The sequence below is a fragment of the Primulina huaijiensis genome, chromosome 2, assembly GCF_012295235.1.
Source record: "Primulina huaijiensis isolate GDHJ02 chromosome 2, ASM1229523v2, whole genome shotgun sequence".
In the NCBI taxonomy this organism is placed as follows: Eukaryota; Viridiplantae; Streptophyta; class Magnoliopsida; order Lamiales; family Gesneriaceae; genus Primulina; species Primulina huaijiensis.
Genome location: NC_133307.1, coordinates 8,656,464 through 8,671,805, shown reverse-complemented (window position 1 = coordinate 8,671,805; position 15,342 = coordinate 8,656,464). Strand labels below are relative to the sequence as shown.

General features: G+C 40.1%; 1 protein-coding gene across 1 annotated transcript; it reads left to right on the top strand.

The window, feature by feature from the left end:
* The first annotated feature begins 9,125 nt into the window (after nucleotides 1-9,125).
* On the top strand, nucleotides 9,126-9,662 carry LOC140991898 (uncharacterized). Its single transcript, XM_073462064.1, has 2 exons — nucleotides 9,126-9,295; nucleotides 9,380-9,662. Exons 1-2 carry the CDS (start codon nucleotides 9,126-9,128, stop codon nucleotides 9,660-9,662), a joined length of 453 nt encoding a protein of 150 aa, XP_073318165.1.
* The last annotated feature ends 5,680 nt before the right edge of the window (nucleotides 9,663-15,342 follow it).

Sequence of the window (15,342 nt, the reverse complement as noted above, 5' to 3'; positions counted from 1 at the left end):
AGTATTATATCTGCACCCGGCACTGACAGTCGATCTATTGAGGATGTGGAGGTAGTTAAGGGTATTTCCCGACGATGTTTCTGGCATCCCACCCGTAAGAGAAGTGGAATTCAATATAGAGTTGATGTCTGGTACAGTACCAATCTCTAAAGCACCATATCGATTAACATCCGCTGAAATGAAGGAATTAAAGGACCAAATTCAAGAGCTGTTAGACAAAAGATTTATTCGCCTTAGTTTGTAGAGCCCAAATTCAGTACACGTAAAACCCATGCATTTATTAAATTGTCAAATTATTTATTTAAGTTTAAAATGATTTATAGCGATGCATGATCTATTTAATTGCATGATTTTAAATTATTTATGTTTATGTGATGCACGTTAATTGTTTTCTTGAGTTTCATGTTTCAGGCGATTATTCGATGCAAGATCGAGGTAAAGTGACCGACGACGATTTTGACAATTTTAAAATGTGGTATTTTATTTAAAGTAAGAAAATGTCATTTTAAAAGATTTATTAAGTTTTAGTTTTTTTTTAGCATAATTTAATTATTTGGTGATTTATGATTTTAAACTTTTAAAGATTTAGTATGGGTGTGCTTTTATTTTTAATTTTGGGATTAGTGTTATTAGTGTGGGTTAAAATTTTAATTAGCATGTTAATAATTTGTCTAAGCTAAATTAATCCCCCTAATTACCCAACTCACACACACGATACAAATTTATACACTAAAATCACGCACACACACATTTACACACACACACAAGTTCAGCACACACATATCACACATACACCTTCCATTTCATTTCATTTTTGAGAGGAAATTCTAGGGTTCTATGAACAAGAGCAGCCGCCCCCTCCCTCTCCATTTTCCAGCAAGTTTTCTTAAATTTTCTTCAAGAAAAATCGAGCCACAAATCATTCCGGATCAACCTCGCATCTTTCTTGCTTCGGTATCGTCGGTTCGGTAATTTTAAATATCAAAAGGCATGTATAATCTTTTGTTTTTGCTTCGATCTCATCATATTATGTGTTGTGATTTTTATTATGCATAAAAATTTATGTATGTTGTGCAAAGTTTGAGCAGAAAATTGTTGGATCGATTTTGAAACGTTTTTGGATCTAAAACTCAAAATTTGCTGTCATTTTAAATAATGCGACTCTTCGGTCAATTTTTTGAATAAAGTTTTAACTTATAAAACGTATTAATTTTTGATACCTTCGATTTGATATAAAATTCGTAATTTTTGGACAAGAAACGAGTGAGTTATAATCATTTTCGTGGGACTGCTCAAACTGAAATATTCTTAAAATATGTTCTTGACTAATTCTTGAAGTTTATTTGTTGGGGCTTCGATGCTGCATTTAAGTATGTTGAGTATGATGTTGGGATGGTTTTTGGTGTGTCGGTTTACATCGATAGACACTTGTTTGCATTAGAAGTCGTAAGATACGTTTTGGTGTCAAATGTCGTGTTCACGGATTGGGTTGCGTTGTTTGTGACGCGTAGTTATTTTGGGGCGTTTGTTTGGGTTTGAATTAGTGCCATAGCATCCTAGGATGGGTCTTGAGGCATTGGTTCACGGGCCATATGATCGAGTTAGGAGGAATAAGCCATCAATGTAGTGTTTCTTCGTTGGTTTACAATTCCAGCACCTACACGAACCTGTATCCGGACCCGGACAAGGAGTCCGTGCCCTTTATCCTTCAAAATATGAATTTCCAGCATCTACCCGGACCCTTACCCGGACATGTACACGGGGTCCGTGTACCCACCTTTAAAAAAAACAAATTTTTTTTAAAATATGAATATAAAATATAGGATGTGTTTTATGGTTATGAATATAAAGTATAGGATTTGATTTGTGGTTATGAATATAAAATATAGGATTTTTTTGGGATTTTATGTCATGGTTTAGTACAATGATTAAACGAGGTCAAGTCCCGAGTGATTTAGAATATCATAAGCTATTCATTTACTTCAATAGTGAGCACGAGTACCTACGTCTAAGATATGAAACATAAGTGTTTGAACTCATGTTAGTATGTACAGCAGTCATCCCACCATATGGAAGCGTCGCCTTTCAGCAGATAGATGGTACAACGAACTCGGTCGACGTTTTTATGAGTTTCCGCCAGGGGGACTTTACTATTGCTGAGTTTGTGCAGAAGTTTGATAGGGGCTGTCATTTTGTGCCCTTGATTGCTAATGATACTGCGGAGAAGTTACGGTACTTCTTTGATGGATTGGATTGAGGCCGAAGATCCGTCGTGATGTGATGCTCACTGATCTTATTGACTATACTACTGTCGTTGCTAAAGCTTTTCGAGCCGAGCAATCACTTAAAGATATTGATTAGGAGATGAAGTGTAAGAGGAATCGCGCCCAGCAAGCTAGTCAGTATAATAAAAAACCATTCACGGGACCACCTAAGCTACAGGGACAGCCGAAACCACAAGGACAATCACCTAGAGAAAACATCCCGAAGACTACTGAGAAGCAACTTTGCAAGGAGTGCGATTGCAATTACTACGACAAGTGCATGTGGGCACCTACAAGTGCTTCAAGTGCAGAGGAATGGGACATAAGGCTGGTGATTGCCCAAAGCTCAATAAACCACGACTGTAAGGGCTTACGTGATGCATGCTGAGCAAGCGGAGCCAGACACTATGCTTATTACAGGTATTTTGACTATTTAAGCATTTTATATTGTTTTAATGCTTAAGATAAAAGCATGGATGCTAGAATTAAATTGAGATGTATTGAACTTGATGAATTAAAATTTCATGCTACAAACTCTAGGGTTTAAGAAATTGAATTCTAGAAAACACTAGTTATTTGTATCAAATTGTAAAAGATTGAAATTTTTAGGGGATAAATTATAATTTACGAAAAATAATTAATGAGAACCTAGTGCAATTCAAAACGTAAGGGAGTAGATAGCAATTTTCGAAAAATGTTGAGGAAAAATTTAGACAAACTCGAAATTTCTTAGGACTTAATTGCAAAATTCAAAAGTTTTAAAGGATCATTTGGTATTTTTTGAAATTTAAGGGGTTGAAATGCTAATATGGGAAATTATAGGGGCCTAGATGATATGAAATTTCTAAGTTTTATGGATTTAATCGAGAATAATACAAATATTACCAGAACGAATATTGCTAGCGGGAATAGCTACTTACGCTTTGCCAGATTCTGGAGCTACGCATTCTTTCATATTTGAATCCTTCGTGAAACAATTGAGAATCTTACCAGTGGACGTAGAGTCGGGATTCCGAGTTACAGTGCCTTCTGGCAAACATATGGTTTTTAGTAGCATGGTTGAGGATGTGGAACTTAAATTGCAAAAGAATATTATACGAGCGGACCTTAAAGTACTACAAATGCCCGAGTTCGACATTATTTTGGGGATGGATTGACTCACACTGAATGGGGCTGCTATTGATTTTCGACGGAGGTCAATATTTATTGAGCCACCGAATGGGAAAGCATTTATCTTTGAGGCGGCGCAAAACAATCAAATGCCGCATATTATTTAATTCATGCATGCGAAGAAGCTTATTCAAAAGGGTTGCCAAGGTTTTCTCGCTAGTATTATATCTGCACTCGGCACTGACAGTTGATCTATTTAGGATGTGGGGGTAGTTAAGGGTATTTCTCGAAGATTTTTCTGGCATCCCACCCGAAAGGGAAGTGGAATTCGATATTGAGTTGATGTCTGGTACAGTGCCAATCTCTAAGGCACCATATCGATTAACACCCGCTGAAATGAAGGAATTAAAGGACCAAATTCAAGAGCTGTTAGACAAAAGATTTATTCGTCTTAGTTTGTAGAGCCCAAATTCAGTACACGTAAAACCCATGCATTTATTAAATTGTCAAATTGTTTATTTAAGTTTAAAATGATTTATAGCGATGCATGATCTATTTAATTGCATTATTTTAAATTATTTATGTTTATGTGATACACGTTAATTGTTTTCTTGAGTTTCATGTTTCAGGCGATTATTCGATACGGGATCGAGAAAAAGAGAACGACGACGATTTTGACAATTTTAAAATGTGGTATTTTATTTCAAGTAAGAAAATGTCATTTTAAAAGATTTATTAAGTTTTAGTATTTTTTTAGCATAATTTAATTATTAGGTGATTTATGATTTTAAACTTTTAAAGAGTTAGTATGGGTTTGCTTTTATTTTTAATTTTGGGATTAGTGTAATTAGTGTGGGTTAAAATTCTAATTAGCATGTTAATAATTTGTCTAAGCTAAATTAATCCCCCTGATTACCCAACTCACACACACGTTACAAATTTATACACTAAACTCACCCACACACACACACAAGTTCAGCACACACATATCACACATACACCTTCCATTTCATTTCATTTCATTTTTGAGAGGAAATTCTAAGGTTCATAGAACAAGAGCAGCCGCCCCCTCCCTCTCCATTTTTCAGCAAGTTTTCTTAAATTTTCTTCAAGAAAAATCGAACCACAAATCATTCCGGATCAACCTCCACTACTATAAAAACGGCAAACGACAACGGATTTTATCCGTTGTCGTAGCCATTTAAAAATTGTTGTAACTGAGGGTGTTGTTGAAAGTCCGTTCAACGACAACGGTTTTTATCCGTTGTGGTAGATCAAATTTGAAACCGTCGCAAATAAAAATAGTGACGGGTATGAATAAAACCGTCGCTAATTCAAAATTAGCGACGGGCAGCAATCACAGCGACGGTCATCTGTCAAGATTTCCGTCGCTAATGTGTTTCGAAAAATTAAAAAAAATACTTTTAATAATTTATTAAATCTAAAAGAAACTAATAATCCAAACTAAAATCGTGTAAAAGAAAAAAAATTTTAAGTGTTGTGAAATAGTAAAATCGTGTAAAAGAGAAAAATTTTAAGTGTTATAAAATGGTTAGAAAAATTTTACGTGTTGTATGAAGTGATAAAATTGTGTAAGAGAAAAAAAATTTTAAGTGTTGTGTGAAGTGATGAAATGGTGTAAGAGAGAAAAATTTTAAGTGTTATGAAGTGGTGAGAAAAATTTTAAGTGTTGTGTGAAGTGATAAAATGGTGTAAAAGAGAAAAATTTTAAGTGTTGTGAAGTGTTGTGGAGGAAAATGGAACGAAAATGGAGATATTTATAGACAGTTTGCAACGCGTTTTGGTTAAACCGTCGCTATTGGCGACGGTAAATAATAAACCGTCGCATATTTTTATTTGGCAACGGTTTGGATTTAAACCGTCGATAAAATTAGCGACGATTTCAAAAAAATGTCGCTAATACAAACTCGTCGCTAAATTTAAAGATGCGACGGGTTTTTTTTAAACAGTCGCTAAAATAAATAACCGTCGCTACGTTTAAATTAGCGACAGTTTTGGCGACGGTTTTTGAAATAACCGTCGCTAAATTTTGCAACGTTTTCCAAAACCGTTGTTGTTTGTCAAAAAACCACGCTAATCGACAACGATTTCTTCAAACCGTTGTCCATTTTCCAAAAAAACACGCTAATCGACAACAGTTCATAGAACCGTTGTCGGTGACTCAAAAAAAACGCTCAAAGACAACGGTTCTATAAAACCGTTGTCATTGATCCCAAAAACCGTTGTCTTTGAACCCCCAAAGACAACGGTTTTTAAAAACCGTTGTCTTTGCCCCCGAAAAGACAACGGTTTTCGATAAAATCGTTGTTAAAAAACATACGACAATAGTTTTTGGGAAAAACCGTTGTCGTATGTGCGTTGTTGTATGCAGAATTTCTTGTAGTGCTCGCATCTTTCCCGCTTCGGTATCGTCGGTTCGGTAATTTTAAATATCAAAAGGCATGTATAATCTTTTGTTTCTGCTTCGATCTCATCATATTATGTGTTGTGATGTTTATTATGCATAAAAATTTATGTATGTTGCGCAAAGTTTGAGCAGAAAATTGTTGGATCGATTTTGAAACNTCGATGCTGCATTTAAGTATGTTGAGTATGATGTTGGGATGGTTTTTGGTGTGTCGGTTTGCATCGAAAGGCACTTGTTTGCATTAGAAGTCGTAGGATACGTTTTGGTGTCAAATGTCGTGTTCACGGATTGGGTTGCGTTGTTTGTGACGCGTAGTTATTTTGGGGCGTTTGTTTGGGTTTGATTTAGTGCCATAACATCCTAGGATGGATCTCGAGGCGTTGGTTCACGGTCCGTATGATCGAGTTAGGAGGAATAAGCCATCAATGTAGTGTTTCTTCGTTGGTTTACAATTCCAGCACCTACACGAACCTATATCCGGACCCGGACAAAGGGTCCGTGCCCTTTTTCCTTCAAAATATGAATTTCCAGCATCTACCCGGACCCTTACCCGGACATGTACACGGGGTCCGTGTACCCACCTTTAAAAAAAAACAATTTTTTTTTTAAATATGAATATAAAATATAGGATATGTTTTATGGTTATGAATATAAAGTATATGATTTGATTTGTGGTTATGAATATAAAATATAGGATTTGTTTTGGGATTCTATGTCATGGTTTAGTATGATGATTAAACGAGGTCAAGTCCCGAGTGATTTAGAATGTCATAAGCTATTTATTTACTTCAATGGTGAGCAAGAGTACCTACGTCTAAGATATGAAAGATAAGTGTTTGAACTCATGTTAGTATGTGTAGCAGTGGCCCCAAGCGAAATCAAACGAATCCCTCAACGCCTAGTAAGTATGTTCGACGTGCAAAAGAAAATATTTTTAAGTTTTTGAGGCATGCTAAATGTCTTGTGACCAATTATGAACGGAATTGGAAAGCGGTAAAGCATGACCAGGGACCAATCCACTCGGTAAANAGCGTAAAGCATGACCAGGGACCAATCCACTCGGTAAAGCATGACCGAGTTTAGATCAGGATTGGAAAGTGGTAAAGAATGACCAGGGACCAATCCAGCCGTTAAAGCATGAACGGGGATCTCATGTATGTGGTAGTGGACTTTTCTTGCCAGCCCAGTACTGTGCTTTAGTCTGATCAGGCACTTTTATGTATGTGTCACTTGCTTTGAAACATATCTGTACGCAAAATTATGTGATGTATGCTCAAGTATGTATGATGCAAGCATGTTTATGAAAAGTTTNAGATGGTTTTTGGTGTGTCGGTTTGCATCGATAGGCACTTGTTTGCATTAGAAGTCGTAGGATACGTTTTGGTGTCAAATGTCGTGTTCACGGATTGGGTTGCGTTGTTTGTGACGCGTAGTTATTTTGGGGCGTTTGTTTGGGTTTGATTTAGTGCCATAGCATCCTAGGATGGATCTCGAGGCGTTGGTTCACGGTCCGTATGATCGAGTTAGGAGGAATAAGCCATCAATGTAGTGTTTCTTCTTTGGTTTACAATTCCAGCACCTACACGAACCTATATCCGGACCCGGACAAAAGGTCCGTGCCCTTTTTCCTTCAAAATATGAATTTCGAGCATCTACCCGGACCCTTACCCGGACTTGTACACGGGGTCCGTGTACCCACCTTTAAAAAAAAACAATTTTTTTTTTAAATATGAATATAAAATATAGGATATGTTTTATGGTTATGAATATAAAGTATATGATTTGATTTGTGGTTATGAATATAAAATATAGGATTTGTTTTGGGATTCTATGTCATGGTTTAGTATGATGATTAAACGAGGTCAAGTCCCGAGTGATTTAGAATGTCATAAGCTATTTATTTACTTCAGGTGAGCAAGAGTACCTACGTCTAAGATATGAAAGATAAGTGTTTGAACTCATGTTAGTATGTGCAGCAGTGGCCCCAAGCGAAATCAAACGAATTCCTCAACGCCAAGTAAGTATGTTCGACGTGCAAAAGAAAATATTTTTAAGTTTTTGAGGTATGCTAAATGTCTTGTGACCAATTATGAACGGAATTGGAAAGCGTAAAGCATGACCAGGGACCAATCCACTCGGTAAAGCATGACCGAGTTTAGATCAGGATTGGAAAGTGGTAAAGAATGACCAGGGACCAATCCAGCCGTTAAAGCATGAACGGGGATCTCATGTATGTGGTAGTGGACTTTTCTTGCCAGCCCAGTACTGTGCTTTAGTCTGATCAGGCACTTTTATGTATGTGTCACTTGCTTTGAAACATATCTGTACGCAAAATTATGTGATGTATGCTCAAGTATGTATGATGCAAGCATGTTTATGAAAAGTTTTACGTTGATGTCACGTCTATGCTATGTATGTATGATCAAGCTTTTGTATGCATGTTCAAGTTTCAAGTATGTACGCTCTATTTTAAAGATGCATGTGGTTTTATTACATATTACTTGTTATTTCCAGTTTATACATGTTGAGTCTTTAGACTCACCAGATTTGATCAATGCAGGTGAGGATGACTTTGAGCAGACGAGGGGTGGGGATCAATGAGCCGACTTGGACTGTGCAGGAGGCTGAACCCGAGGACCGCCTATGTTTTTAAGAATATTTTTATGCATGTTGATTCGAGCACTCTGATTTTCATGAAGTGGTTTATGATGTTTAAACGATTATTACTTTTGGCAAACTTGGTTGTGGTTGTTTTTATTGCAAATATTTTTTGACGAGCAAGTTATTTTAATGTGAATTTGAAAGTTTATTTTGTATTTAAGAAAATTTTTATTTTTTCGTAAATTTTAAATAGTTTAAAAGTACGGTATGTTATAGTTGGTATCAGAGCGGTGTTCTTGTAAAGGGTTATGCCTACTGCCAGTTGCGAGAAGCTCACGAAGTCACACCTCAAGTCTGTAAGTTTTAAAGTTTTAAATTCTTTCATGTAATATGTATCCAGTCATGATTTCTGCATGTGCATGTTTGAGTAAAATTACGTGCATCGTATGATATTAGTATTATGTTCATGCATATTAGGTTTACGTGTTGGGTAAATGTTGGAACAGTATGCCTCCAGACGTAGGATTGTGCGTGAAGCTGTCGATGAGAATAGGGAAGCCCAAGATGGGGAGAGGGTCACTCCCCCTCGTCCACCCCCAAATACACAGGCTCAGATGCTTGCAGGAATGACTTAGTTCTTCGCACAGTTTGCGGGGAATCAAGCTGCAGTGGATACAGGGGCGAGGCCCAGACCAGAGGCTGTGTATGAAAGGTTTAGGAGGATGGATCCTAAGGAGTTCTCTGGGACTACTGATCCGATGATAGCTGAAGGATGGATTAAGTCCATAGAGGTGATTTTCGCTTTCATGGAGCTGCAGGATGCAGACAGAGTTAGATGTGCCACCTTCTTATTGACTGGAGAAGCAAGGCTATGGTGGGAAAGTGCGTCTGTGTCGGTTAATTTGCAGACTTTGACTTGGAACGATTTCAGCGAGGTCTTTTACTCGAAGTAATTCACTAAGGAAGTATGCTCCAGATTGACTGGAGAGTTCATGACGCTGCGACAGAGAGACAATAGCGTAGCTGAATTTGTGAGGAAGTTCGAGAGGGGGTGTCACTTCGTGCCCCTGATAGATAATGATGCCTGGGAGAAGTTGAGGCATTTTATCGATGGGTTGCGGTCGATCTTACGTCGTGATGCGAGGGTTGCTAGTCCGACTACTTATGCCGTTGCAGTATCTAGAGTTTTGGCGGCAGAGCAGGACCAAAGAGAAATCGAGAGTGATAGACAGGGCAAGAGGCCCTATCAGGCACCTTAGCAGCAACAACAACAGCGACTCCAGTTTAAGAGGCCCTTCCAGGGTCAGCAGGGGAAGAGGACATTTCAGGGACCGCCGTAAGGCAAGGGTCCTGTTCCACAGCAGAAGGCTCCTCAGAGGCCGGGTGAGTACCCGGTGAGCCCAAAGTGCCACCGCAAGCATCTGGGACAGTGTTTATATGGATCGGGCAAGTGCTTTAATTGCGGAGCCAGCGATCATATGTTGAAGGGCTGCCCACAGTGTAGGCGGCCGACCCAGGGTAGAGTGTTCGCCATGCATGCAGAGGAGGCGAACAAAGATGGGGAGAAGGTCACTCCCCCTCGTCCACCCCCAGATATGCAGGCTCAGATGCTTGCAAGAATGACTCAGTTNAGCCCAAAGTGCCACCGCAAGCATCTGGGACAGTGTTTATATGGATCGGGCAAGTGCTTTAATTGCGGAGCCAGCGATCATATGTTGAAGGGCTGCCCACAGTGTAGGTGGCCGACCCAGGGTAGAGTGTATGCCATGCATGCAGAGGAGGCGAACAAAGATGGGGAGAGGGTCACTCCCCCTCGTCCACCCCCAGATATGCACGCTCAGATGCTTGCAGGAATGACTCAGTTCTTCTCACAATTTGCGGGGAATCAAGCTGCAGTGGATACAGGGGCGANCTTATTGACTGGAGACGTCAAGCTATGGTGGGAAGTGTGTCTGTGTCAGTTAATTTGCAGACTTTGACTTGGAACGATTTCAACGAGGTCTTTTACTCCAAGTAATTCACTAAGGAAGTATGCTCCAGATTGACTAGAGAGTTCATGACGCTGCGACAGAGAGACAGTAGCGTAGCTGAATTTGTGAGGAAGTTCGAGATGGGGTGTCACTTCGTGCCCCTGAGAGATAATGATGCCTGGGAGAAGTTGAGGCATTTTATCGATGGGTTGCGGTCGATCTTACGTCGTGATGCGAGGGTTGCTGGTCCGACTGCTTATGCCGTTGCAGTATCTAGAGTCTTGGCGGCAGAGAAAGACCAAAGAGACATCGAGAGTGATAGACAGGGCAAGAAGCCCTATCAGGCACCTTAGCAGCAACAACAACAGCGACCCCATTTTAAGAGGCCCTTCCAGGGTCAGCAGGGGAAGAGGCCATTTCAGGGACCGCCGAAAGGCAATGGTCCTGTTCCACAGCAGAAGGCTCCTCAGAGGCCGGGTGAGTACCCGGCGTGCCCAAAGTGCCACCGCCAGCATCTGGGACAATTTTTATATTGATCGGGCAAGTGCTTTAAATGCGGAGCCAGCGATCATATGTTGAAGGACTGCCCACAGTGGAGGCGGCCGACCCAGGGTAGAGTGTTCGCCATGCAGGCAGAGGAGGCGAACCTAGACACGACCCTGCTGACTGGTAACTAATTTAATTCAGCACCGCATTATTCTTGCTATGCATGTTTTGAATTTATTTGGGGATTATTATTGTGTCAGTTAATATTTTGGTGACTTGGGATAGAAATTTTCTGCTATGCTTGAGGTTAAGATTCGAAGTTTTTGGATATAAGTTTTGTATTATGCTAACGTCTCTCATGAAATATTTTCATAAAGAGAGTAGCCACGAAGGCCTTGATAGATTCAGGGGCCACACACTCTTTTATTTCTGAAACGTTTGCTAATCATTTGGACGTCAAGTCTATTGGACTCGACGTGAGCCATTCAGTGACAGTCCCATCAGGGGAAGAGTTATCAGCTACTAGTCTTGTCAGAGACATCGACCTTGAACTACAGGGCCACTTAGTGTATGCCGATTTGATTGTGTTGCCAATACCAGAATTTGATATCATTTTGGGAATGGACTGGCTGACAAAGAACAGAGTTCTTATTGATTTTCAGAAAAGGTCAAGGTTGGTAAGACCTTTGGGCATGGAGCAGTTTCTCTTTGAGCCAGATAGATGGAGAAGTTTCCTTCGCATGATCTCATGCATGCAGGCTCGGAGACTTATTCACAAGGATTGTCAGGATTTCTTGGTCAGCATCATTTCAACACTTGATGTGCCCACTACATTTATATTGGATGTGCCAGTAGTAAAAGATTTTCCTGACGTTTTTCCAGATGACGTCACAGGCCTTCCACCGGAGAGAGAGTTGGAGTTCGCTATTGATCTCGTGCCAGGTACTGTGCCAATCTCTAAGGCACAATACCGGTTAGCTCCAGCTGAGATGTTAGAACTCAAGCAGCAGATTCAGGAGCTCCCAGATAAAGAATTCATTCACCCTAGTTTCTCACCATGGGGCGCACCAGTGCTCTTTGTAAAGAAGAAAGATGGGAGCATGAGGCTGTGTATCGATTACCGAGAATTGAACAAGGTAACGATTAAGAACAAATACCCACTTCCAAGGATCGAGGACTTGTTTGATCAGTTGCAGGGAGCTACAGTGTTCTCTAAGATAGATCTTCGGTCAGGGTATCATCAACTGAAGGTAAAAGATGCAGATGTTCATAAGACGACCTTCAGAACCAGATATGAGAATTACGAGTTCTTAGTGATGTCGTTCGACTGACGAATGCTCCAGCGATATTTATGGACCTCATGAATTGAGTATTTCAGCCCTACCTAGATCAGTTTGTCATAGTGTTCATTGACGACATTCTTATCTACTCGAAGATCCATGAGGAGCACAGTCAGCATTTGAGGACAGTATTGCAGGTTTTGCAGAGCCACAAGTTGTACGCAAAATTCAGTAAGTGTGAATTCTGGTTGGAGAAGGTAGCGTTTTTGGGTCACATAACATCTAGCAGTGGCATCGAGGTAGATCCAGCGAAGGTAGCAGCCGTTAAGAAATGGGTTGAGCCGAAGAATGCGTCAGAGATCCGCAGTTTTCTAGGCTTGGCAGGCTACTACAGAAAGTTTATTCAGGGATTTTCTTCGATAGCAGTGCCACTCACTTCATTGACTAAGAAGAATGCCAAATTCGTATGGAGTGAGGAATGTCAGAAGAGCTTTGATACTTTGAAGCAAACTCTTATTTCAGCGCCAGTTCTAGCCATGCCACCAGGTCAAGGTAATTTTTTGTTATACATCGATGCATCTATGCTCGGGTTAGGCGCAGTGTTGATGCAACATGGTCGAATCATAGCTTATGCCTCCAGACAGTTGAAGGTGCATGAAGAGAATTACCCGACTCATGATCTTGAGTTAGCTGCCATTGTCTTCGCGTTGAAGATATGGAGACACTACTTGTACGACGAGAAATGCCAGATATTCACTGATCACAAGAGTCTCAAGTATTTCTTCACGCAGAAAGAACTGAATATGAGACAGACACGGTGGTTAGAGTTACTGAAAGACTACGATTGTGAGATTAGCTACCATCCGGGTAAAGCTAACGTTGTGGCATATGCCTTGAGCAGAAAAGTTGCAGTCGTAGCACAGCTGTCAGCGTAGAGATCTCTTCAGTCAGAGATTCAGAGGTTTGGCTTAGAAGTTTATCATAAGGGCAGAGCTCCTAAGCTGTCTAATCTGACAATCCAGTCGTCTTTGCTAGACCGAATCCGTGCAGGTCAATCTTCAGATGAGCAGTTACAGAAATGGAGACTGAAGGATGAGGCCAAAGGCAGTGTACTCTTCACAGTGTCTGATGGTATTGTGAGATACAGAGGTAGAATGTGGGTGCCTAGTGTTGATTCGATCAAAGATGATATTCTGACAGAGGCACATACATCTCCGTACTTCATCCACCCAGGAGGTACTAAGATGTACAAGGATTTGCAGATCCTGTATTGGTGGCCAGGTATGAAGTGTAACATCCGCCGATTTGTGTCTGAATGCCTCCCTTGTCAACAAGTGAAGGCAGAGCATCAGAGGCCAGCAGGAATGCTCAAGCCACTCCCTATCCCCGAGTGAAAATGGGAGAATATCACCTTGGATTTTGTTGTTGTTTTGCCGTGGTCATTCATAAGATCCAATGCTATTTGGGTTATAGTGGATCGACTTACCAAGTCGGCACACTTCTTGCCAGTGAAGACGACTTTCTCCATGACGCAGTATGCGGAGCTCTATATCAGGGAAATAGTTAGATTACACGGGATCCCAGTTTCTATTGTGTCCGACAGGGACACGAGGTTTACATCGTCCTTCTGGAAGAGTTTGCAAGCAGCCATGGGGACGAAGTTGCTATTCAGTACAGCTTTCCACTCTCAGACAGATGGCCAGTCTGAGCGAGTGATTCAGATTTTGGAGAATTTGTTGCGAGCCTGTGTGATAGATTTCCATGGGAATTGGGAATCGAAGCTACCTCTTGTGGAGTTTACCTATAACAACAGCTTCCAATCATCTATAGGTATGGCTCCCTACGAGACATTGTATGGTAGGAAGTGCAGATCGCCGATTTATTGGGATAAAATCGGTGAGAGATCAGAACTTGGTCCAGAGATTGTTCATCATACTGCAGATGTGGTGGTCAAGATCCGAGACAGGATGAAGACCGCACAGAGTCGTCAAAAGAGTTATGCTGACAAGAGGAGAAGGGATCTCGAGTTTGTCATAGGTGATCACGTTTTCGTGAACATAGCACCCATGAAGGGTGTTATAAGATTTGGGAAGAGAGGCAAGCTCAGTCCGAGATTTATTGGGCCGTTCGAGATTCTTGACAGAGTTGGGACACTAGCTTATCGTGTAGCCCTACCGTCGAATCTAGTCGGTGTACATAATGTGTTCCACGTCTCAATGCAGAGGAAATAGTTAGTGAATCCTTCGCGTGTTTTGAGCTATGAGCCGTTGCAATTTGCTCCAGATCTGTCGTATAAGGGAAGACCTGTCCAAATGCTAGACCGATAAGAACGGATACTTCGGAACAGAGTAACCAAATTGGTCAAAGTCCGGTGGCTAAATCAATCAGTAGAGGAGGTAACTTGGGAGACAGAAGCAGATATGAGAAGTCGTTATCCGGAACTATTTGGTAAGAATTAATTTCGAGTACGAAATTTATATAAGTGTGGGAGGAACTATAGAGCCCAAATTCGGTACACGTAAAACCCATGCACTTATTAAATTGTCAAATTGTTTATTTAAGTTTAAAATGATTTATAGCGATGCATGATCTATTTAATTGCATTATTTTAAATTATTTAAGTTTATGTGATGTACATTAATTGTTTTCTTGAGTTTCATGTTTCAGACGATTATTCGATGTGAGATCGATGAAAAGAGACCGACGACAAGTTTGGAAATTTTAAAATGTGGTATTTTATTTCAAGTAAGAAAATGTCATTTTAAAAGATTTATTAAGTTTTAGTATTTTTTTAGCATAATTTAATTATTAGGCTATTTATGATTTTAAACTTTTAAAGATTTAGTATGGGTGTGCTTTTATTTTTAATTTGGGGATTAGTGTAATTAGTGTGGGTTAAAATATTAATTAGCATGTTAATAATTTTTCTAAGCTAAATTAATCCCCCTAATTACCCAACTCACACACACGTTACAAATTTATACACTAAACTCACGCACGCACACATTTACACACACACACGTTCAGCACACACAAATCACACATAGACCTTCCATTTCATTTCATTTTTGAGAGGAAATTATAGGGTTCATAGAACAAGAGCAGCCGCCCCCTCTCACTCCATTTTCCACCAAGTTTTCGTAAGTTTTCTTCAAGAAAAATCGAGCCACAAATCGTTCCGGATCAACCTGGCATCTTTCTCG